General features: G+C 33.9%; 1 protein-coding gene across 1 annotated transcript; it reads right to left on the bottom strand.

The window, feature by feature from the left end:
* Window positions 1–12,306: 12,306 nt before the first annotated feature.
* Window positions 12,307–15,525, bottom strand: LOC115970197 (gibberellin 20 oxidase 1-like). The gene is made up of 3 exons (XM_031089858.1): window positions 15,029–15,525; window positions 13,684–14,011; window positions 12,307–12,579 (listed from the first exon to the last, which is right to left on the bottom strand). The coding sequence occupies exons 1-3, from the start codon at window positions 15,523–15,525 to the stop codon at window positions 12,307–12,309; spliced, it is 1,098 nt and encodes a 365-aa protein (XP_030945718.1).
* Window positions 15,526–24,362: the final 8,837 nt, after the last annotated feature.

Raw genomic sequence — 24,362 nt, 5'->3', positions numbered from 1 at the left:
CATTTCAAATTCCAATAAGGAAGTCATGAGAACAGAACAGCAAAACAATCATCATCACCACCCAAAACAATAGCATACTCAGTGTATTGAACATCAAATGATCTATAGTGCGTTATTGAAGTGCCTGTAAAAACTGATTTTTTTTTTTTTTTTTTTTTTGGGTAGTGTGAATATGAGTACGAAGAAAAAAAAACACTATTGGGTGTTACGTGTATGCCCAACAAAAACTCATGTATTAAACTATAAAATTAATATTTGAAAAAAAAAAAAAAAAAAAAGATCTGTTGTAGTGGCCATTGAATGAGGTGAAGGATGAAAGATTTAAAAAAAAAAATATTAATGGAAATTTTAAATTTATTAGATAGGGTTAGAGGGAATTTTAAACTTGCATAGTTTCCCTGATTTTGGATGCATAGTTTACCTGATTTATAAGGCAATTGTTTGATAACAAAAGAAAAAAGTTTTTAACATTTCTCCCCAAAAAAGAAGAAGTTTTTAACAAAAGAAATTATTAGGGAAGTATGAAATTTTGAATTTGTGCATTGGTTTTTCTTGTTCTGTTTTTTAAAGAAAACGTTGAAAGCAACATATAATATTTTTTTCTACAGTTTCTTTTTTGATAATTTTTTTTTTTTTGCTGATAAAGATAGGTTTTTTTATTCTTAGAGTTTGAAAATTAAACTGATAGATTTATACAAAAATGGAATGCATTTGAATGATTTCCACAATTCTCTCTTGTTGGCAGTTGGTAGACTTGGTAGAGGGGTTGTAAAATTGTACGCTGGATTTGAATTTTTATCAATTTCTAATAAATTTAAATTAGAAGTTTACTTATATACCTTATTTTTGGGAAGCTTAGTAAAAAAAAAAAAAAAAAGAGAAACGTTTAAGTCTTTGTAGGGGAACAATTTAGTGACCCAATCCTTGTTGTTCAAGTCTTGATCCAAAAAGTCCAACACAATGAGTTCTTGTAGAGTATGGGCTAAAGAACTCGGTTTAAGTAAGTTTAAACGGTTTGTTGCATGGATTAAGGAAATACACGAGCAAGAGCAAATGCCACTGTGTCGAAAGATCCCCAGGAATGATAGGGCTAAAAAATTGATTAATGGATACAGATCAACGTAATAGGATTTCCTCTTAATGCTACAGTATTCTCTCCTTTTCTCTCGTCCCCCTCTCTTGGGGGATTTCTACATATTATATAGGCCCTTTCCAATCATCTGGGCTTTACACTTGTTGATTATCCAAACCCCCACTTGAGCATCTGTCCCATCAGACACCTCTCTCAGTTCTTTGTGAGTTGCAGTAGCCAAGGTAGCACTGTTCAGGGGTCTTCTCCACATTAATGCGGCCAGGAGAGTAGTTGTAATGCATTTAATGTGGTGGTGGCAGCCTTTTCTGAGATATTTCGGGTTTCCTTCCTTTTTACGTATTTAGAAGATGGGCTATAGTGGCTTGGATGTACCTTTACTCCGGATTTTGCAGTATCCGAGGAGAAATTATTCCTCGAACATGTTTCCTTTGCCCCAGTGGGTCTAAATAAGGATTGCTTGAGTCACGTTGGCTCCTCGGATGGGTTGCGTCCTCGGACGGGCCTAGGGCCCAGCTTGTTATTTTGGGCCAGTCCCCACAGTCTTGATAAAAGAAAAAAAAAAGTGAAAACATTGGGTTTAGTGGTCTTATTTTGTAGTTAATAAAACCTGTGTTTTTATTTTATATATATAATTTTTATTTTGATAATTTAATTTATAAGTGGTAAAGAAATTTAAAAATCAACCGGAGAGTGTCCCTATTTTTAGGCAATGTTTTAGTAGGAGTTAGAGTTGTATTTTCACCGGATTATCCTTTAGGGTCCGCTTGGGAGTTCATAAGGGGAGGGAATGGAATGATCATAAGAGAATGGAATGGAATGTATTTAAGTAAGGAAAATGAATGAAAAAGAATAGAATGGAATGAAATTAAGTAACCTTGATTGGATGTTTTAAAATAAACGAATGGAAATGAATGAAAATGAATAGAATGTAAGCAATTTTGTTTAGGAGCAACATGGAAGGAATGGAATTGAATCATTTTATGACAATATTACTATTAGACCCCTATTTTAAAATAAAGAATTGAGTATACATGGGTATTTTTGGAGTTTTAGTAAAAAAATTATTAAATCTAATTTCATTCCCTCTCATTTCTCCCAATTTCGAGGGAAATGAAAATTTGAGGTTTTAAGAGAATAGAGAGGAATGAGTGTTCCCTCCTATCCATTCTATTTCCTCTTACTTAAACTCCCAAATAAGAAAATGAACTTTCCATTCACTCCATTAAAACTTCCAAACAAGAGAAGGGAAGAATATTCTAAAATGATTCTTTTCATTCATTTTCATTCCATTCTCTCCTCCCAAGCGGAGCCCTAGTTTTGTCTCTACTTAAACATAGGGATACAGAGTTATTTTTGAACAAAAAAAATAAAGATTCCAAACAAGGAAAGCTATACAATTTGACTTTATTTTATTAAAAAATATATATTAAAAAACTTATTTAATAAAACAGTAAATACATCTTAATCATTGCTCTTACTTACAAGTTACAACTTTGTTAACAAAAGCCTAAAATTAATTATCCATTTTTCAAATGTTAACTATCCATTTCCCACTGGGATTGAGATCCTCTAGAGTTCCTAGGGTACTCTACCATGTAGAATTCTTTTAATCTAAACCTTTCATTTATAATAAATGATCTAGATTTTGCCATATCATTAATCCACTACAAATCTACAAAAATAATGATTTTAAAAAATAATTGCTCATAAATGATAGTTATTACCTTAAATGCAAATAGTGGCTATAACATTGCAGCATTAAATGCAAAAGAAATTTGCTTATTTATAAAATTGATTATTATGCACATAGATCAAGAAGCATATATATATATATATATATGTGTGTGTGTGTGTGGGGTATATGAATGGTAGAGACACCTGGGTTTTCATTCCAATTTTTTTAGTCTTCTATTAATTTTATTAAAATTAAGCATATACATGTTTTTTTTTTTTTTTTTTTCAAGTACATGATTGGCACTTAGGATCATAAAATATGATTTTTCTATGTCCCATTTCAGTCGAACGTATGCTTTGAAATTAACAACCAAAACGATTTGTGGAACAAATTGAAAAATGAAGAAGGAAAGGAAAAGATGACTTCACATTTTCTTTTTTTTTTTTGAGAAAGACTTCATGTTTTCTTAGAGACCTGATTTAGGTAAAAGAGGTAAGGCAATAATTATCATTTATGAGTAGTTATTTTTTAAACCATTATTTTAGGGGATTTGTTAGTGGATTAATGATATGGAAAAATCTGGACCTTTTATTATGTATGAATGGTTAAAATTAATAGAACTTTATACAGTACAGTACCCTAGGAACTCTAGAAGATCTCAATCCTTCCCACTAGCGATTAACATTAAGGACACCAATTTTTTCTTCGCATTTATATTGTATAAAGGTGACTATAAACTATAAAAATAATTTGTAAACTGTGTAACTGTTGACCATTATTAATTTCTAAGCAAAAAAACCTGTTGGTCAATAGTATACTTCTTTTATATATGTTGTTGCTAAGATGAAGACTGGAGCCCAAGACATTTTGATAATGGAGAAGATTCAAGCAAAATTAAATGTAAACAGATGTTCGATCTTTTCCACTAAAGTCTAGGCAAATTAAATGTAAACAGATGTTCGATCTTTTCCACTAAAGTCTAGGCATGCCGCATGCATGCGGCATACCTTTCCCCCCCGGTCCCCACGCTGTTGTACTTTGAATTTTGTTCTTTCTGTAATTAATTTTGTAGTTTTTAGCTAATTAGTCCAGTCCAGTCCAGTCTAGCATGCCTCTGCTTTTGTTGGACTGATCTTTCCAAATATTACCGTCGCATAATTGAAATGTAGGTACTTTTGTAGATGTTGGGGAAAATGTGAAAAACATTGAAAAAGTACACTATAAAAAATAAAGCCTTTTTTTTTTCTTTTTTATACATGGATAGTTGGGGTGAAGGGATTTGAACTATAGATGTTTTCGTTAGAAATACTAAGAGGTGCTAACCAGTTCAGCAATGAGGCTATTGGGCAAAAAAAAAAAAAAGGCTAAAAGCTTAGTATGATTATATTGTTGTCTCTGAGGAAATACTAGATTGTAAAGCATTCAACAATAGTGAGGATGAAGTGGTCTTATCTTACCTAGGCGAGTGAGATGATCATCTTAATTTTCATGTTGAAAATTATGAATAGACCACTTGAGAAAAAAAAAATTAAGAAAATTTAATTGGACACATTGTGCAAAATTAAACAATAATTTGAAACTAAATTGGATTCTAATTGTGCTTCAATTTTAATATACATAACATAATTTTCCCCACTTAAAGAGTTTGTTAAAGGGTTCCAAGATACAACTAAGTTGGAATTATTTAAGTAGCAAACTTGGAAAACTCTAATGGTGTTAAAATCTATTAAAAACTGAATATAGAAGCCTAATTATAAATAATGAAGAGTTTCCTTTTAAAAAAGCCGCTTAACTGTTACTAGCCATTAGAGAATAAAAAATAAATAAATAAAATCTCATTTCCCTAGTTTTCTAAGAAATTCTTTCATAGAATCCTATTTCTGCAACCGTCTTTGCTTAATCAAGCCTTTTCGAGACTCCGCTCAAGCTCCCATGTACTCACTTGCCTTTTCGCCCATACTCGCTCGAGTCTTGCTTGAGCGGGCTTGACAAAATATTGTTATCATTCCTCTGTTTACCAATCAGCTGGGAACTTTGTTTCTCATTCGGCACTTGTGTTGCCACTGTGACTTGCTCAAGCAAGCAACTAAAATTTAGTTTTTCATATTTAATTCCCCTTCATTCTTTTACTTATTAAATTAAGTATGATATCACATATATATATTACAGCCTACACTTCTATATATCTACAAATACAACAATCTCTCAGGAAGGGTGTTCTTTCTATATGGATTTTGGTCCTGATTATTATGTTTTTAACATTGAGGAAAATCCCAAAAATTTAAAAGAGGCTTTAACATCACCTGATGCCATATTTTGGAAAGAGGCTGTAAATGATGAGATGGAATCTCTAATTTCTAATAGAACTTGGAAATTAGTAGATCTTCCACTGGGTTGTAAGACCATAGGTTGTAAATGGGTCCTTAGAAAAAAGTTGAAACCGGATGGGTCAATAGATAAGTTTAAAGCTAGACTTATTGCAAAAGGCTTTAAACAAAAAGCTGATCTTGATTTCTTTGATACATTTTCTCTGGTAACAAGAATTACATCTATTAGATTGTTAATTGCCATTGCTGCAATTTTTGATTTGAAAATTCATCAAATGGATGTAAAAACTGCTTTTCTTAATGGGGACCTAGAGGAAGAGATTTATATGGACCAACCCGAAGGCTTTGTAGAGCCTGGCCAAGAAAGCAAGGTATGTAAACTAACTAAATGCCTATATGGCTTGAAACAAGCACCTAAGCAGTGGCATGAAAAGTTTGATTCCTGCATGATTGAGAATGGTTATAAATCAAATGAATGTGATAAATGTATTTATTCTAAATCATGGAATAATTTACATGTTATTATTAGCCTCTATGTGGATGATATGTTAATTTTTGGCTCAAATATGCATGTTATAAATGAAACAAAAAATATGCTTAAAAGCCATTTTGATATGAAAGATCTTGGTGAGGCTAATTTTATTTTGGGCATGAAAATTACAAAAACATGTGATGGAATATATCTTGATCAATCACATTACGTTGAGAAAATATTGAGAAAATATAATTTTCATGATCACAAAAGTGTAGCTACTCCTTTTGATTCTAGTGTTCATTTATTTCCTGTGAATAATGATAATGAGATTTTTAATCAAAAGGATTATGCTAGTATCATTGGTAGTTTGCGTTATGCTACTGATTGTACTAGACCTGACATTGCATATGCAGTAGGAGTGCTTAGCAGATTTACTAGCAAACCTAGTAAAGATCATTGGCTAGCTATTGAGCGAGTTATGAAATATTTAATTGGTACCAAAAACTATGGCTTATTTTATAAAAAGTACCCTGCTGTGATTGAAGCTTTTAGTGATGCCGATTGGAATACTTTGTCAGGTGATTCTCTCTCTACCACTGGTTATATTTTTACCTTAGGTAGTGGTGCTATTTGTTGGAAATCTAAAAAGCAAACAATAATTGCTAATTCAACAATGGAAGCTGAATTAATAGCATTAGCTTCAGCTAGTGAAGAGGCAAATTGGCTCAGAGATTTGTTATATGAAATTCCCCTTTGGGAAAAGCCAATTCCACCTATATTAATTCATTGTGATAGCACTGCCACAATTGGTAGAGTTAAAAACCGTTACTACAACGGTAAATCCAGACCTATAAGAAGAAAGCACAGTACCGTGCGATCTTATTTGAGTAGTGGCATCATAACTGTGGATTATATTAAATCTAATGATAATCTTGCAGATCCATTTACCAAGGCCTTGGCAAAAGATAGAGTCTGGAATACATCGAGGGGGATGGGACTAAAGTCCATAGAATCATGAGCCATGTATGAGGATACCCAACCCAAGGACCAGAGATCCTGAGAATTGGGTTCAATGGGAAAAACGAATCATATGATGGTCGTAAGAAATGCACTATTTATTTTTTTTTAAATTATTTATTCTGTAAATAATTTTTTAATTGTTCATCCCTATGATGTAAGTGCATTTATCCTGTAATGTGGAGAGGTTGAGTAAAAAACTCTTAATGAAATTTGTAGCTCGTATGAGTGGGGTGTCAGAATTGCAGGAGCACCCTTGACAAATTTCACCTATGTGAGTGTGGGGGTGGGGCCGCTCCCTATGAGATTTGGACTTAATCTCAAATACACCCATGAAACTGGGATCAGCACATGGCCGTAAAGTGCTAGCTATAAAAGCTCATGTCAACACCTGGGTTGTTATGTGTAAGCAGTGATGTTTAATTTCCCTAAAGCAGTCCTAGTTCAAGTCGGAGACCACTACGACTCTGGAGTTGAGATCGCTGTTTTACTAAGTGAAGGTTCAATGCAGAGCACACCTTCATGATGCATAGTGACCCATCTTTGCCTGGTAATCTCTCTTTAACTAAAATTTAATATTAAAATGAGTGGGGGATTGTTGGAATATTTTAATATTAAATAATTAAAATGAGTAAATGTTATAAAATAAATGTAAAGATGTGGAGTGAATATGGAAGATGAAGAGTTGTGAAAAATGTTTAATCCCACATTGAAAAGGAGAGAGACTTTTTTATTCTTTTTAATTGTGGTGATTAATGGGCTAACATGAATTGTCTCAGATATTGGGCTAGATACGTGCGCAAGGGGGAGGTGAAGAGTGGAGGTATCAAAAATGGAAATGAATCAGCCCCTTGAATCCTCCTACTTGACAGTCCATTCAGAATAATTACCATATCCGTTGGTGAGTAAATGGCCCGAGTTAATACTCCATTTTTATTATGGACAATGAAGAGCCATTAACCCACTTAATGGACTATCCGTTTGGGCCTATTCATTCTTCAGAAACTCCTCATCTCACCATTAATTGTGTAACTCCAGCCCATCAGATTAATATCCAACAATTAATCTTGTAACACCCATTACATCAGAATAATTGGACCTAATTAATTAGAATAAATTGGGTAGTAATTTCGTAAGGCCCATTGAGCCTATAAATAGACTCATTCAGACCCAATCCAAGTTACTGCAATTCACAATACACACTAAAAAAATAGAGAGATTATTGGCAAGGAAGGGTGTTCTTTCTGGTGGAGCTTTGGGCTTGAACACTTTGTGCAGAGGTTGTTCTAGCCATACAACACTTGTTGGGCTGTTGTATCCTGGGGGAGACAAGTCAGAGAAGGTCTGCACCGGTTACAAGAGTTAGCCAACCAAGGGCTTGAATCTCCTTAAAGAGAGCGAGTGTCGCGCCTCAGTCCAAATAGTGTTGTGTATTTCCTTTCTTTATATTAATAATATTCAGAAGTACTATTCAGTTTCTCTTTGTGTATTATTTCTATTATTATTGTGTTTGCACCAACATAAGTTAATGGTGGCTGGAACTGAAAATAAAATAAGGTTTATTTTTAAAACTTTACTTTTGCCAGATACAAGTATACAACTTTACTTTACCCACCTTGGTTTTTTAAGCCCAACCAATATAAAAAAATAAACTCTCAAACGAGTTGTATATACTTTCTTTAAAAATTAAAATAGTAAACAGAAACTAGAGAAAACCAATTATCATACTTATCAAACATGGGTCGAATTATTAATGGACTATTTTTATCTTTTTAAATTTCTTAGCAATCAAGAATCAACGAATTACCGCACACCTTTGATGCGATAATCACTCTACAAATATAAGTACCTGTAGAGTGTGGGAGGACAAGGACCGAGATTCAAGTCTCTAGGAAGGAGTTTCACATACATATAAACTTAGATTAGGTTAGAGTATACTTTTTATCTTATAAATAAAAAATCAACAAACCTACCATGTCCTTAATTATCTTCACACAAGTCAAATTAGAAAAAAAGGAGAAAATGATATATATGAATCATAAAATATCCATTTCAAACCCTTCGTACATAAGATTCTACAAGTTCTTATATCTCAACAACCAGTCATATCTATATATAATTGGCAAGAAATCATATTAAAACAAAGAAAGGTTGAACCTTTTTTACATCATCCATTACAATCCAAACATCTACGCGGCATAGAGATACTTTTTATTTTTATTTTTTGATTCTACTATTTTTCAAAAACCAAATAAACCATCCAAGAGCTAAAAAGATGTAACAGGATGTTGGTTGAGAGACCTACAAAAAAGTGTAAATATAATTTTTTTTTAAAGAAAGAATATTTCTAGAGAGGTGATTGAAATAGAATCATATTAAAATGAATTTATGGTCTACTTTCAGTGATACAACCAAACTACTATAAAATTATCCTTTTACAAGTTTACAACAACTATTATATATTATTGAATTGATATTTCCTTGTACGTACAATCTCCTTTTTTTACGTCGGTGCTTGGGTCATCAGCTCAGGTAAGCCCTATCATGTCAGAGAACTTGTGGAGCAAGCCACTGATATGCTTCTCTTTTTTGAACATAATGACTTTAGACGTATATATATATATTTTGCTTGAATGAAAATTTTGATTTTGTTTAAATATCAATATAAAGTTAGAGACAAAACCTAAAAAATTAACTGTTAATTTGTCGGCCTGTGAGAATGTAGTTTGAAAATTTTGATGTCTATAATTTATATGGAGTTCGAGGCAAGTCATGTCGCGGAATCTTCATTCTCAGTACAACTTTCGGTAATAAACTAGTCTTAGTGAGAATCTAGATAACATTGACTTTGGTGCCTACTCCTATGCAAATATAGCGATGCAGATGTCTGAACCCTTTGATTAATCCAATGGAATGTATATATGTGGACTACAAATAAAAGTTTGATATTAGAAGTTGTTGTGTTAAGTGGTTAAGTAATTGACTTTAAAAGAAAAATGATGGAGTGATTATCCTCACATAATAATATGTTCTGCTAATTAAATTCACAATGAATTCTAATATTCATGTGATCATCAATTAAATATATATGGTGAAATTTAATAACATTCATGTGAAAAGATGAAGTACCAAGTTATTATACTTGAGAGTTGAAAATACTTAATAATTTTCCAAGTGACTTCACTCTCCTTAGACCAAAAGGTTATCCTTCATTAAAGGCTTTAGTAAAAATTTTAATTCTTCAATAATTTGCAGTGGTTTTAAATAAAACCCTAAAATTTGAAGCGTTTTAATTAAAATAATGAACTTCTTAAATCTTTTCAATTTATGCCCTCAACGAGTCATTGTTACCTAAATATAATAGAAGTTCATGTAATTAAGCTATGACTAAAACTTACCAAACCAAACCAAAAAAAAAAAAAAAAAAAAAAAAAAAAAAAAAAAACACCATTTCATGTAATGTATTATAAAACTTTTGATACACTATCTGTCAATTAGTTAATCCTACACACTATGATTGTCAGGTTGTGCCAAGTAGGTTTCCTCTCCTTTTTTTTTCATACATTAAAAAATAACTAACAAAGATGTTCTAATTGAAACCTCATTGCCAAAATTTCAAACAAAAAAAAGTTTTTTTCTTTTTTAAATACTTCAATTAAAATTCTACTTTCAAAAGTTTTTAGAATTTTAAAAGAATTTTCATTATAAGTTCATATCATTACACCATATAATCACTATATAATAAAAATTGTGTTCTACACGTTGTGGTAGCGTCAAGTACACGACCTCTCATTTTTTATTATACATTAAAAATAATTAACATATTTGATGTGAGTAAAACTCCATTTCCAAAATTTTGAACAAAGTTTAAATATATATATATATATATATATATAACTCCAATTAAAATTCTACTACCAAGTGTTTTTAGAAATTCAAAAGAATTTTCATTATTAGTTTCAAATTCAATCCTAAATATTAAAAGAATAATGCTAAAGATACAAATTATTTTACAAAAAACTAATATTGAGAACCATTTAAAGCGATTCAATTCATGGCCTAACATAAATTCATATAAACTGTTACTAAAACTTATTTAAAAGTAAAAGTTCTTAAATTTTAAATCATAAAACATATTTTGCAATATATGAGATTTGTGAAATTATATAATAATAAGTAATTTATTTATTGTCATTAGAACATTAACAATATAATTAATATTATATAAGAATTTGTAGACATTGCTTCGAGAAGCCCACAGATATTTTTTATTTGCTTTTTAAAGAATTTTTATTTTTTATGTAGAAAATTTGTGATTTTTTTTTTTTTTTTGGAAAGTTTGGAGTATTCACTTATTTTAAGACACTTTGGTCTACATCAACTAGGGATGAATTTGAGAGTAAGTTTTGGGATGTAGAGACACTATTTAACCATATGAAAGGAAAAAGTATCTTACGAGGCGTTCTTGATTATGAGACTATTCTCTCATAATATATATAGGTCTTACACGTGTGGGTATCACATATTGTGGAGGATGGTTTTATGAGACTATCTCATAAAATACCCTCTAACTATTTTATGGATATTTTAGATTCCAAATCTTTAAACTTACCCATAAGACTATTACGTGGGGTGGTACAAAGCAAGTATACAAAATCATCTCTATTAAATAAGTAGATGTGAATTATTCAAATTTATTCCAAACAAATCAAGCAATGGTGGGCCAAACTAAGTCCGCGGTGACTAATTTAAGTACCAAATTAGTATGCAATTAGCTAGCAATCAAAGAAATCCAATGGATAAGGTCCAGCAAACGTAATTGGAAATTCAAAGTTTATATTTGCCATTGTCCAAATGCTTGAGGGTCACTTCCACATTTCAATCGGTTTGGTTGGAGTCGGTATTAATTGAACAAAAAAAGAAAAGGACTTGGTGGGGGGTTTTGTCGTTGAAAAAAGAAGTGTTACATAAACTTCAACTTGGCCCATTATTTTGGTTAAGGGTGAAGCAAGTTCTAGGATTCTTCCGAGTTTGAAATATATAATGTTTCATTTAGAGAAGACATGAATTACGTATGGCTTTTTTCTTGTTATATATTCCCTACAATTGTTACAGACATTAATTAATACATTATGCTAGCTTGTATGTTTATATTTAATTATAAGTTTATAACCAATGAACCATATTACTTCCCAGTTCCCATTCTATTTTTAGGTTGAATCGACAACAAGAAGATTAGGCGTGTCTGCCTCACGTGTAATTGAATTAGACAGATTTATTGATCGAGTACCCAAAAGTACAGATTTCAGATCGAGACTGTGATAGATTTTCTAGCTCTTTGAATGTGTCTTAGTCTCGAGTCTAAATTTATTGATTCAATTATATTGAATGTCGAGTTTATTAGTTAGTTGACAGTTATGCATTTTGAAGATTACAAATTCAAAAAGTCAAAGCATATAATGCTTGACAACTAGCTTATAGTTGACATAATACTAGTCTCAAACTGTTTTGATCTATATGTATGTTCCCACAATATAATTTGGGACGCGTTATTAGTTGAGTGTTAAATTCTAAATCTAGAATGCTTTCCACTGCATAATAATGATTACATATATTTCATGAAATTTTTTTCTTTTTCACTAAATGTAGGTTACACGATGGAGGACCAGCCTCCATGGATTCAAGACCTCCATTTTATTAGAAAAGTAAATAACCTTGACTATATTGGCTTTTCAATTAGAATGAGGTATCTATTGAGGGCAGTTTTACCTACTACCCTCTTTTGAACCAGAAGTTCCTTCTTGAAATCTTCCCAAGTGAAAGGGATATACTTTCTTGGGTTGGTGCTTGGGTCCATCACCATGAGCTGAGGAGGGCAGTCTATGATTGCAGAACTTGATGGGCTGAGAAAATATGCAGCCGATAGCCTCTGTTTCTCTTTGTTTACCACTGCTCTGTGTACAACACTCTTTAGCCTCCCATTAGTCCATGCCTACAAAGTTGGTAGTGACTAAGTGTGCATTAATTGATGGAAATAAATACACTAAATTGTTAGTATTTGTTAAATATTAGCTATGATCTATTCCATGTTGAATATGCTTGAATAAATATAGAAGAGTGAATTATAAAATAGGAACACAAGAACACTAGGGTTAGGTGATTCAACCTTATGGCCTACATCCATGGAAGACACCCTTAAAGACTACATCTTTATTATATAAGAGTGTAGTACAAAACATGTGTTACAGTGAACCATAAAATGGGTATATATAATAAACTAAAATTTAGACTAATAGACTTCTAGTACAAATAGGAGACTTGACTTACAGACAAAGTAGAATTAAACTTAAACCTATTCTAATAGGCTAATACATCTGTAACAATATTAACTGTTAAACTCATTAAGATTATTAGTCTTAACAAACAAATATTCAAATTTTCTAACATCCAAATACTATTTGGTATTTGTTGCCAATAAGAACGAGTGGTAGAACTTAAATCCTAGATCAAATAGAATTAAGTAGAACACCCGACATGCAAGTCATGAGAGTGAGTTTCTGTCGTTCTCTTTTGGGTCTTGATCTAGGCCCAGTATCCATAATGAAGTCCACGTCGGCTCTTTCATTAGGTTACTTAGACAATTGTCTCTGGCCCAAGTGAATGAAGACCTAAAATAGTTTTTTTTTTCCCCCTTAATTTACCATACTAATATATGCATCATTCAGATTTTAAATCCTCTTAGTCTTAATTATCGATGTAAAATTAAAATTTTAAAAAGAAGCAAACTTTTAAGATTTTTTTTTTCTTTATTTTTTGTGAAACAGTTCATGTAAAGCTGAAAATGGAATCAACCTCTCTCTCCTTAAGCTTTCCCATCAAGCATCTTTCTTTGAGTCTCTCTACAAGCACCCTTATATCAAATCGCTTTCTTTTTTTCTTCTTTCCATTTATGTTACTCCTAAACTTATTCTTCTAAGCTTAACGCAATACTTTTTTTTTAGATAACTAAAATATACTTTTGACCCTTAGTTCTTAAATTGTATTGAGCTGACTCTTACAAAGTCATTTGAACCATTTCAACAAATGGGGGGATTACCTCAAGGGTGTCACCAATGTTGATGACAAAAGAATTGGGGATAGGTCGGATTCCAACCCATTGGTGGTCAGTCTTTAAGACTTGAAGTCCACCAACATGGTCTTGTAACAATATTGTGAGAGCATGGGGGTCTGAATGGCTCCCAAGTCCTAGACATTTTTCTGGAAGGGGACAAGGAGGATATCTGTTGATTCTGATCATGGTATAGCCTTTCTCTTCAAAGCTCTTTGTAAAGAAGTCATCTTCAAGGCCCAATCCAGATGCCAACATCTCAAAAAATTTCATTCCTAGTTTGTCCAACTCATGCATGTACTCAATCATTGCATCACTGAAATATTATGAAACTAAAGTTAATGTAAACGTAAAAGCAGCACCCAATATGGTAAACAAGAGAGTAAGAATAGTGATTAAAAAAAATCTGGTGTGTTTTTGTGTGTCGGTGTCAAAATATCAAGAGTACTCTAACCTAGTAACATGTGTGTGCACACACACTTCCATCGGTGTTCATGTGAAGACGCATTCATGCATATATATATATATATATATATACACGTATATATTTTTTCATAGACTAAATTATAGTTTTGGGTCTTTGGTCCTTAAAAATTCAGGATTATATTCATTTTGACCCTTTATATTTTAAAATTTTTATTTTGAAGTTTTATGTTTGATTTCATTTTCATATTGGCCTATTATGTTTCAAAATTTTCATTTAACCTTTCGTGAAAAAGAAAATTTTGAAATGTAAAGCTGAATCAAACATTAAAAGTCAAAATGAAAAGTTTGAAATATAAAAGGCTAATATGAAAACAAATAAATATAAAGTTCCAAAATGAAAAAAATCTCAAACTTGAAGGATTAAGTGTGTATTTTAGTCTTTCCATATGGATAATTAAACACACAAATAAAAATTGCTATAACTACTATGTCAATATGTTTACAGTAACACATGTTTAGTAGTTACTAAGTTTATTTATTTATTTTTGACATAGTAGTTACTGGTATCTCTAGTTAGGTTATCATCAATTATAATTTTTGCATTCTCCAACTATGATCAGGATTCAAGAGCTCTACTATACGCATGATCAAATCACAACTTAAGCTGCTCACCATGTTTTTTGGATTAGTTTTTCTCTTTAAGCTTATTAATTTATTTGCTTATACATAATTTTTTTAAATTTCACTTTTTTAAGATCCAAAAATATCTTTATCCGCTTTCAACAAATCAGAATAAAACTAATCCAAACACATACTTTAAGCAGTAGTGTAAGTTGGAATCCATGTTTGTCACTCTATAACTTCCATTATCACCCCACCCCCCACCCCCCCCTTTTTTTTTTATTACCTAAATGACTGGTGTTGATCACCAAACACCTTTGTTGCAAATGCAACAACATGTTTGGGTGACTGAAGTAGTTGTAAGATCTCAGCCCAAGGTAAATTTTTCCCATAATCAGGATTTGTGGCACTGTAGCCCAATGGTAAACTGGCAGATCTTGCACCCTTTAGCTTCTGCTCCATAGGAAGATCAAAAAGCTCATTCAAACGTAATTTCACGTTCTCTATGACTTTCAAATCAACCCCATGATCTACTAATTTGAAGAATCCCCAACTGGAGCTAGCATTTACCATGGCTTGGCACAAAATCTCATAATCTTGGCTCTTTTTCTTTTTCTCATCTAAAACCTGGACGCTTATAATAGGAATGTCATCCCCATCTACAAATTCATCATAATTTATTGCTGGCCATTCTTCCTTGGACCATATGATATTTTTGACACATAAATTGTGATCCATGGTGGAGAGTGACTCAACATGTCGTTCTTCAATTTCTAGAGCCATTACAAGGTTTTGACTTTTGAGGCATTTCCTCTCAATCAATGGGAGCATATATATATAGTACGAAATGATTTGGTCCCATAGCCTTTTTACCCTGTATGCCTAATCCTATTCTTTGTTATAATCAATTGAATATTTGTTGGAAATTTCGAGGAATATAGTGGATTATAGTAATGATTCTCTTGGATTCTAATATAACTATTGTCTTGAAGTGGATCATGATTCATGAGTATTTGTTGGAAATTTTGAGGAATTTAATGGACCATAGTGTAGCATTCATAGAATCTAGAATAGATATTGTCTTGAAGTGGTTTTTTAAAGTTAAATTATTAATTTGATAATATAATTATTAGATAAAGATTAATTTGGCATCTCAACTATTGATTGTATCTTTAAAGACCCGACTTGGGTTCCAAGCCCTGCACGTGGATGGACTTAGACCCAAGAAGCCAAAACAATGAATTTGTAGAGGAATGGGTTGGAAAACTGGGCTTTAGTTTGTCAAACAACGAGCTAGATAGACTTGATGACAAAAAGATAAAAATGGGCAACTGTAAAATGAAGAAAGAACATCCTCGGCGAAATCCAAGGACAATGGTTCTTCTATAATGCTCTTAAATAACGTTACAAGTTTGATTGTGGATTGCTGCAATATTTCTTTTCTTAATTTTTCAATCCCCTTATCTTGTTTGCTCCTTCTTCTTTTATACTCTCCCCCCTTTTCATCTCCACCGTCCACTTGTATGCTAGATGGTTAGGGTTGATACTTGTCCCATCAGCCATTCTCATAAGTCTTCAAGTAGTAGCTGTAAGGCTGTAATACACTGTTCATGTATCACTTCCACATTAATGCAGTCAAGGGATTAGTTGCAGTACATTTAATGCAGAGGTAGCAACTTTCTCCCCAAATATTTTGGGGCTCATCCTTATCTTATATCTCTACAGTGCTTGTCCGCCCCAAATGAATTTCAAGGGTTGTCATCCTTGCTGTTAATCCATTTTCTAGGACCTCGACCAAGTTCGGCTGAGGAAGTTTTCATCCTCGACACACTCTCCGGAGCCATTAGGACCAAACCATCTTTTATTCATCAGTGCAATCTCCTTTAATGAAGACATCTCTTCCTTGGGCAAATCTTCGTTCTTTTCTTGGGCCACAGGCCCAATATATGAATAAATAATGAACTTCTAGACCCAAGGGTCCTACAGTATCAATTTAGTGTTTCAACTTTCAAAATTAAATAATTTTGATTCTTTAGTTTCCTCTTCATGTCAATTTTTGATGGAATTAATAATAAAATTAACTTGATTTTAAAATCTTTGCATTTTCTGTAATAACCTTAAACATTTGTTCCATTTGACACATTAATTAATTTTGTTAAAATTTAAAAGGGAAACAAAATTAAGAATGAATCAATATAATTTTGAAAGTTGATTAATTAAGTTGACAAAATGAAGAATTTTAATGAACAGTTTTTTTTTTTTTTTTTTGAGAATCTAATGAACAGTTAGATGACCGATTAAATAATTCAAATATTTAGTGAAGAAACCTAAGATTCTATTGATGCACAACTCTCACTCTAAAAAATAACTAGGATCCCATACAAGATGTTTGGCTCTAGCAGCCGGCCAATGAATGCTCAAAACAACAATATTAGCATAATAATTAGTCTGCCAATGGGCTACTCTGCAAAGAGTTACACATTCTACTCTCTTACCCAAATAATAATAATTTTTTTTTCAGTAAACCGTGATATAATATTAACTAAGAATTAACAAGTCTATTACAAAACATGTTAGCTTTATCAAAAGCTAACAAACTTCCCACCATCGGCGGTGGGTTACAAAAAACTACAAAATTAGAGCCGGTTTATGCTCCAAGCTTTGCCAAAGCATCTGCACATTGATTAGCTTCACGATAGACATGAAGCACACGTTTGTTTGGGATTTGCTTCAAGAGGCTCCTGCAATCAGAGAGTAAAGGTTCCATCATGATATTTTCAGCTTCATTGTTCATAAGCAAAACAATGCTCAACGCGTCTAACTCAATGATAAGGTTGCTCACACCCATCTCCCTAGCTATATTCAATCCATCTCTTAATGCCCACAATTCAGCCATGAAGCTGTTGGTGTACTCGATGCCTCTAACATATCCCTTCACCCAATTACCTTTATGATCACGTAACAAGCCTCCTCCACCTGCCTTTCAGGGATTATTTAAGGCTGAACCATCAGAATTCAGCTTCAACCAACCCCATGGAGGCTCTCCCATCCCACTGGAATGATAGATTTGGCCGGCTTGCTCCTAGCTTCCAACCCAATAGCAAAAAATTCAGTGCTATACCTCAAGCATTTTTTCCAACACTGATTATCTACAGTTCCTATTGTAAAAATAAAATTATTTCTATGCAGCCACAGCTGCTACAGCCCCAAAGGAAAGATAATCCTCCAAGGTATGCCTTTTACAGAGGCATTCATAGGGTCTTTGCAATTAGTTTCCAACCATTCTTTAAAGGGGAGGCCAAATGAGTTCCTAGTGCAGATTGGAGCTTGTAGTTGCTGCCAAAAATTGTGGGCAAAGTCACAACCCTTGAAAAGGTGCTCAATAGATTCTTTCTCCTTGTTACAAATCTTACACACCGGATCAAGAATTAAACCCCTTGAACCTAAAACTTCAGCCGTGGGTAGACTACCATGTAAACAAAGCCACAGGAAGAACTGAACCTTAGGAGGAATTTCAGTCTTCCACACCCAATTGAATGACATAGTGTTCAAGTTCAAGGGGTTTAATCCCCTAGCAATGAGATAGGCTGATTTTAGGGGAAAAAACCCATTCTTTGAGAAAGCCCACATAAGCTCATCAATTGAGTGGGGGTCAAAAGAGAAGGGAGTGGCCAGAATAGTATTGAAGATACTTTCAGGAAGATCAAATGATATGCTAGATGGAATCCAAGTATTGTTCTCATCAAAACATTGCTTAACTGTAAGTTCAGCCTCCCCCCTAGAAAGAGGTCCTTCAATGAGTTCTCTTAACCTCCCTTTAGGAAGCCAAAAGTCCATCCACATATTAACTAAATCACCATTCTTCATTGTCCACCTTAGGCCTTTCACATAAATTGGTCCCCCCTTTTTGCAGGCTGCCCAGATCTGAGAGCAAGGCAGCTTCCTTCCTTCCTCAGTCATCCTGCTAGGACACAAATATTTAGCTTGAAGCATTCTTGCCCATGGCATCCCTTCCTCATGAGCAAGCCTCCAACATAACTTAGCTAGCATAGCTTGGTTTCTATACTTCATAGAACATAACCCCAATCCACCAAGCTCTTTAGGCAAAGTAATGGTGCTCCACTTAACCATGTGCATCCTCCTCTTCTCCTCCGTTGATCCCCAAATGAAGTCCCTTCTCAACTTATCGATAGAATCACAAACTTTAATAGGAATGCTGTGGCATTGCATGTAATAATTTGCAATAGGAGCCACCACATATTTAACAAGTACAAGTCTACCAGCTCTTGACAAAAGCTTAGTTTTCCAACCAGCAAGCTTGCTTTGGACTTTATCCAGAATAAAATTGAACGCCCTACCCACCCTGCCTTTGTGAATAATGGGGAAACCCAAATATCTTCCAAGATTACTGGTAGCCATAATTCCCAGCCTTCTACAAACACCTCTTTTTCTTCTAGCAATGACATTTGGTGAGAAAAAGACTCTAGATTTCTCATAGTTAATCTTCTGCCCAGCCATACTGCAAAAAGTGTAAAAAACTTCCAAAATAGCTTCACAATTCTTCGCATTAGCTTTAGCAAACAACATTATATCATCTGCAAAGAACACATGGGAAAAGCTAGGCCCCCTCCTATAAGCTTTTATCATGTCCCATCTCTTTTCCTCACACATCTTTGTTATCTGAGCCCCAAGAAATTCCATGCATAGAATGAACAAATAAGGTGATATGGGATCACCTTGTCTGATCCCTCTTGAAGGGTAGAAGGTAGGGAGTTTGCTTCCATTGAAAAGGAGGGATGTTGAGGTAGATGAAACACAGCTAATGATAAGTTGGATAATATTGTTTGGGAATCCAAAGTGTGTAAGCACCAACCTAATGAAACTCCACTCTAACCGGTCATATGCTTTCTCCAAGTCTATCTTTATCACCATATATCCCTCTTTGCCTTTACTCTTCCCAATTGAATGAACCAATTCTTGAGCAATGATCACATTATCTGACCCTTTTCTTCCTTTAAGGAAAGCAGCTTGCATGGGAAAGATAAGGTTTGGAAGCAAGGGTCTGATTCTTTGCACAAGAACTTTTGAGACAATTTTATAAATTGTGTTACATAAGCTTATTGGCCTATATTGACTCACTTTCTCCGGACCCAGCTGCTTAGGAATAAGAGCAACTAGAGTTTGATTAAGATAATCAGGCACCCTCTGGTTTGTAAAAATACTTTTGACTTCACTCTTCACTGAACTTTCGACCACAAGCCAAAACCTCTGGAAGAAGCCTACATGCATACCATCACTACCAGGGGCTTTATATGGCTTCATGGATTTAAGGGCTTCCCATATCTCATTATCAGATGGCATTAAAGCCAAAGAGTTAGCACCAGCTTCACTTAGCCTCAAATACCAATTCGTATCCCAGTTCTGGATCATTAGGCAAGCAACCTGATCAGTTTGATAAAACTTTTCAAAATATTTAATAAATATCTCTTTAACTTCCTCTACATTGTGGTTCCAAACTCCCTCATCATTCAAAATGCTAGTAATTTTACTCTCAACCTCCATGCCGCCATCATCTCTGGCTTCCTCACCAATTTCTCGCGAAACAGAGTCACCGAATGGTTGAGAATCCCCATCATCTCTTGAGTTACTCTGAAGAGGATAGTGCCATTGATCTCTGCCTCCGCGAACTGTATCATCTTCACCCCGTGCAAATTCCCCTTCATAGAGCATTCCATAGGTTTGTTCTGAAGAATCTTCCTCTCCGTGATCACCGGCTTCACCCATTCCTTTTCTGCCTCCGTTAGAAATTTTTCCAAGCTTTGCATATCTGAAATTGTCTTTGATGAGCTTGAGTTTGCTGTTGGAAGGGCATGCACCACTGGCCTGTCCGTTAGAAAACGCCACCATGGATTTGGCGTGTTCTCCCAAGCTTTGCTCTTCAGGGGAAGATAACCCAAACCTCTGCTCTCCTTGGTTAACGGGAACATGTTCTTCCACACTAACATCAACTCCAGATCGAACCACCCCCATACCTCCGTTGGGTCCTGCCTGATCCATTGGATTGTTTGATCTCCAATCGGAATTATTTTGCCCTTGTAAAATATTGCCTAGCTCCCTGTTTTCTCCATTGTTCCCGTTTCTTAATGTGCTACTGTGAGCACCTTCAGCTTTTGTTATTAACCCCTTAACTGAGTCACTTGATTTATTTAAAAGCCATGGGCCTTGGCTTGGCCCATTAACTTTCGAAGGGCCTGCACTAGACCCAAAGACAAATACACTCTCTTTCGTTAGGCCCATATCTTTCCTTTGGCTTCCAACGGCACTTTTGGCCTTCTGGTTCTGGTTAGCACGTGTTCCACTTCGTTTGGAACTCTTTCCATTAATTGATTTATCTTGATGGGACTTGTTGGACTTCCCCTCTTCTCTAGGTGTCACAGTAATTTGAACTTGTGGTGCCTTCCTTTTGCCCGCCATCCTTTCTAGCTCCATTGCTCTAGGTGGAGTCTTATCATGCAAGGATTGAGAAGACTCATCAGATTGACTCAAGCTAACTTTGCTAGGCTTGTCACGTGCCTTGCTCAGTGGCTTGCGTCTAGTCACAATCATCCACTCTCCAAATTCATCATGACTTTTCTCTGCTGGTTTCTCTGCTTCCTTAGGTGTGGCTTCCATGCTCAGTTCAGCTTGTACATCACTGGTGGGTTCATGGACTGTGAATGGGCATGCCTCTCTTTTGTGTCCAATTGGACCACACTCAAAGCACAATGACTCCACCCCTTCATACTGAATGATTTGTTTCAGCTTGCCCAAGAAGATGCTTCGGATAAGGGGTTTATCAAGGTTAACTTGAATACATATACGTGCAAAATGTCCTCTGGCTCCATTAGCAGTGTGTGCATCAATACGGAGTATGGGGCCAATAGCTCTACCAATTTTAAGTAAAGCATTATGCTCATAAAACTCAATTGGTAATTCAGGAAATCTGACCCACATAGCAACTGAAGAAAAAGTTGTTGTGGATGCTTTGAATTCTGGTTCCCACTGCCTAATGGCTAAGAAATTTTGTCCTATGAACCACGGACCTCCCTTGAGTATGTTATCAACATCCTCTCTAAGCTCAAACTTAGTAAGGAAAAAATCAAACCCCAAATCAATGCACTCCATACCTCCTTTCAAGTTCCGCATGCTCCTAAGTTTCAAAACCAGGAATGGGTAAGCTATCTTTCTCCCAAACGGTTTGATTATGAGAGTTTGGTACCATGGTGCTCGCATGCAAGTTTTTTCTTCTCTGGAAAAACACAATTTGATGTTTTCATCCTAAGTATTCTCATCTTCCTCATCGGATTCCACATCTTCCTGCATAGCACTATTAAAACCAAAGGCTTTTTCAAAGGCTCCAGGAATAGAACCCACAAGTTTGTCTCTGTAACTTCCCATCCTTGCCATGTGGTGTTCATTCCTCTCCCCTGTAGATTGATGACTCTCCTTAAATTTCTTGGTACTGCGCGATAAAGTGTCTTCTTCCTCTTCAAAACGTTTCAGCCTTTCTCTCTCCATTTTCTAATATTTCTTCCACCTAACTAATAATAATAATTACAAAAACATGAACTATTATTTGTCCTCAGATTTTTTTTTTTTAAATGAACTGATGTTTGATACAAGATGGCCTTTCATCACGTTTTGCCCCCACATGTCAGGAACGTTCTATCAAACTTGTTTTTTATCGCCTATCATTCAATTGAATTAGGACTTTCAATGTTTAGTTCTTTTTTAATTTAATTATGAGTTACATCGATTAAGGATGTAAAGGTATAGAAAAAGAAACAATATCATTAAGTTTCCAAACTCTGAACTTTTTTTTATTTAACTTGTGCGTTTCAATTAACACAATTGGTAAAATCTTTTATTCTCAAAAAATATATATTTGGATGAATCTCATTATCATGTAATGAGTAATGAGTAATATATTAAGTTTTTTAAACAGACTTATAATACATTACATAACTAGAGTACCACTACGGCACTACTAACATTTTATAGTAAAATCTTGAGTTATAAAGACTGAAACTCTAACACACACAATCGATGTGGGATAAACATTCCTATATTTTTTTTGAGGAAACAATAATACTTATTAGAACACACAAAAACGAAAGTAATATATAGAGTTTTTTTAAACAAACTTATAATACATTACATAACCAAAATACCACTACAAAAGGGTCTAACCTTTATTTAATTGATAAATCACCAATATACCATAAAATAAAATGTCCAAAGATTATGAAAATAAGACATGTATAATCATTATATCTTAGCTTGGAACTTGCAATATTCAAATATTAATCCAATTGTATCTGCATCTTTTGTGGTGCTCAGTGTATAAACTCATGTGTTTAGAAGTAATTGTAATATCGACTGATCATGAATCGACATGTGGCACAACGACGATGCTCATGTCTAGTGATTTAAAACCAATCTCACATAACATAAAGAGCCCGTTTGGTCATGGAGTTTAAAAATTGTTGTTTAAAAAGATGTGAAAACTATGGTTTAAAAAGTGTTGTTGAAAAACGTGTTTTTAGTGTTTATAAAACAAAAAAAAAAAATGTGTTTGATATCATGATTTAAATAACATGTTTTAGTGTTCAAAAACATAAAAATATGTTTGGTATGTATGTGTTGAATTTAAAAAAAAAAAAAAAAAAAAGTAGACCAAAGTATGAAATAAACATTTTTTAAATTAGAAGAGAGAATACATATATTCCTGTTGCTCCTCTCTTTCCTTCTTTATCCCTTCTCTTCCCTGAGAGCAGAAAACCAAACCCACGCATAGTCCTCATCTCCATTGATGCCTCATAAGAGAACACGGCTGGGCTTTAGGCTCCTCGGATCTCATCTCCACTGTCAACACTCCGAGACCCAGCAACTAATTGAGCTTTTGTCGCTGCCGACCCATCACTCCAAGATCTAGGTTGGAATCTCACTTTCACCTTGCTTTTCAATGGGTTTTTGTCTAAAGACTGAACAGTTCCTTCTTCACTCACAGATTTCTCAATTTTTTTTTTGGTTTTCGTCACCAATCAAGAAAACCCATTTTTTTTGTTCTTTGTTTGCTATTGAAACAATATTTGATTTACAATCCAAACATACATGCCCTACATTCTCGAAAATCTTTTGATGTTGAAATAATATTTGATTTACAACCCATTCGATTTTTCATTTTCCTTAACACTCTGTTTGGTTGCTGAGAAAGCGTCAGAAGATTAAAATTAAAAAAAAAAAAAAAAAAAAAAAAAAAAAGGCTAACAAATCTTTTGAACTCTAAATTAATATTTCTTGTGGTTTTTCCTAGGGTTTCTCAGCTACCAAACTCCAATGTTGCTTGCTTGCTATTTGAAATTTGAGGGTCTTTTGAGTGTGATTTTTAAACTAATATGAAATTCTCCATAGCTGATTATTAGTTTCATTAGTGAATTTTTATTGTTAGTTTTAGTTGATTGGGTATGGTTTAATTATTCATGAATTTAAGCTTGGTGAATTTGATGATTTTGTGGTAGGTTTGACTGAATTTTGTTGAATTCAATTTGGATATGATGGATATAATGTGGTGCTGTTGA

Source organism: Quercus lobata, chromosome 12 (assembly GCF_001633185.2).
Source record: "Quercus lobata isolate SW786 chromosome 12, ValleyOak3.0 Primary Assembly, whole genome shotgun sequence".
NCBI classification, from domain to species: Eukaryota; Viridiplantae; Streptophyta; class Magnoliopsida; order Fagales; family Fagaceae; genus Quercus; species Quercus lobata.
The sequence above is the reverse complement of the archived record's forward strand: the minus strand, read 5'-3'. Positions and strand labels throughout refer to the sequence as shown.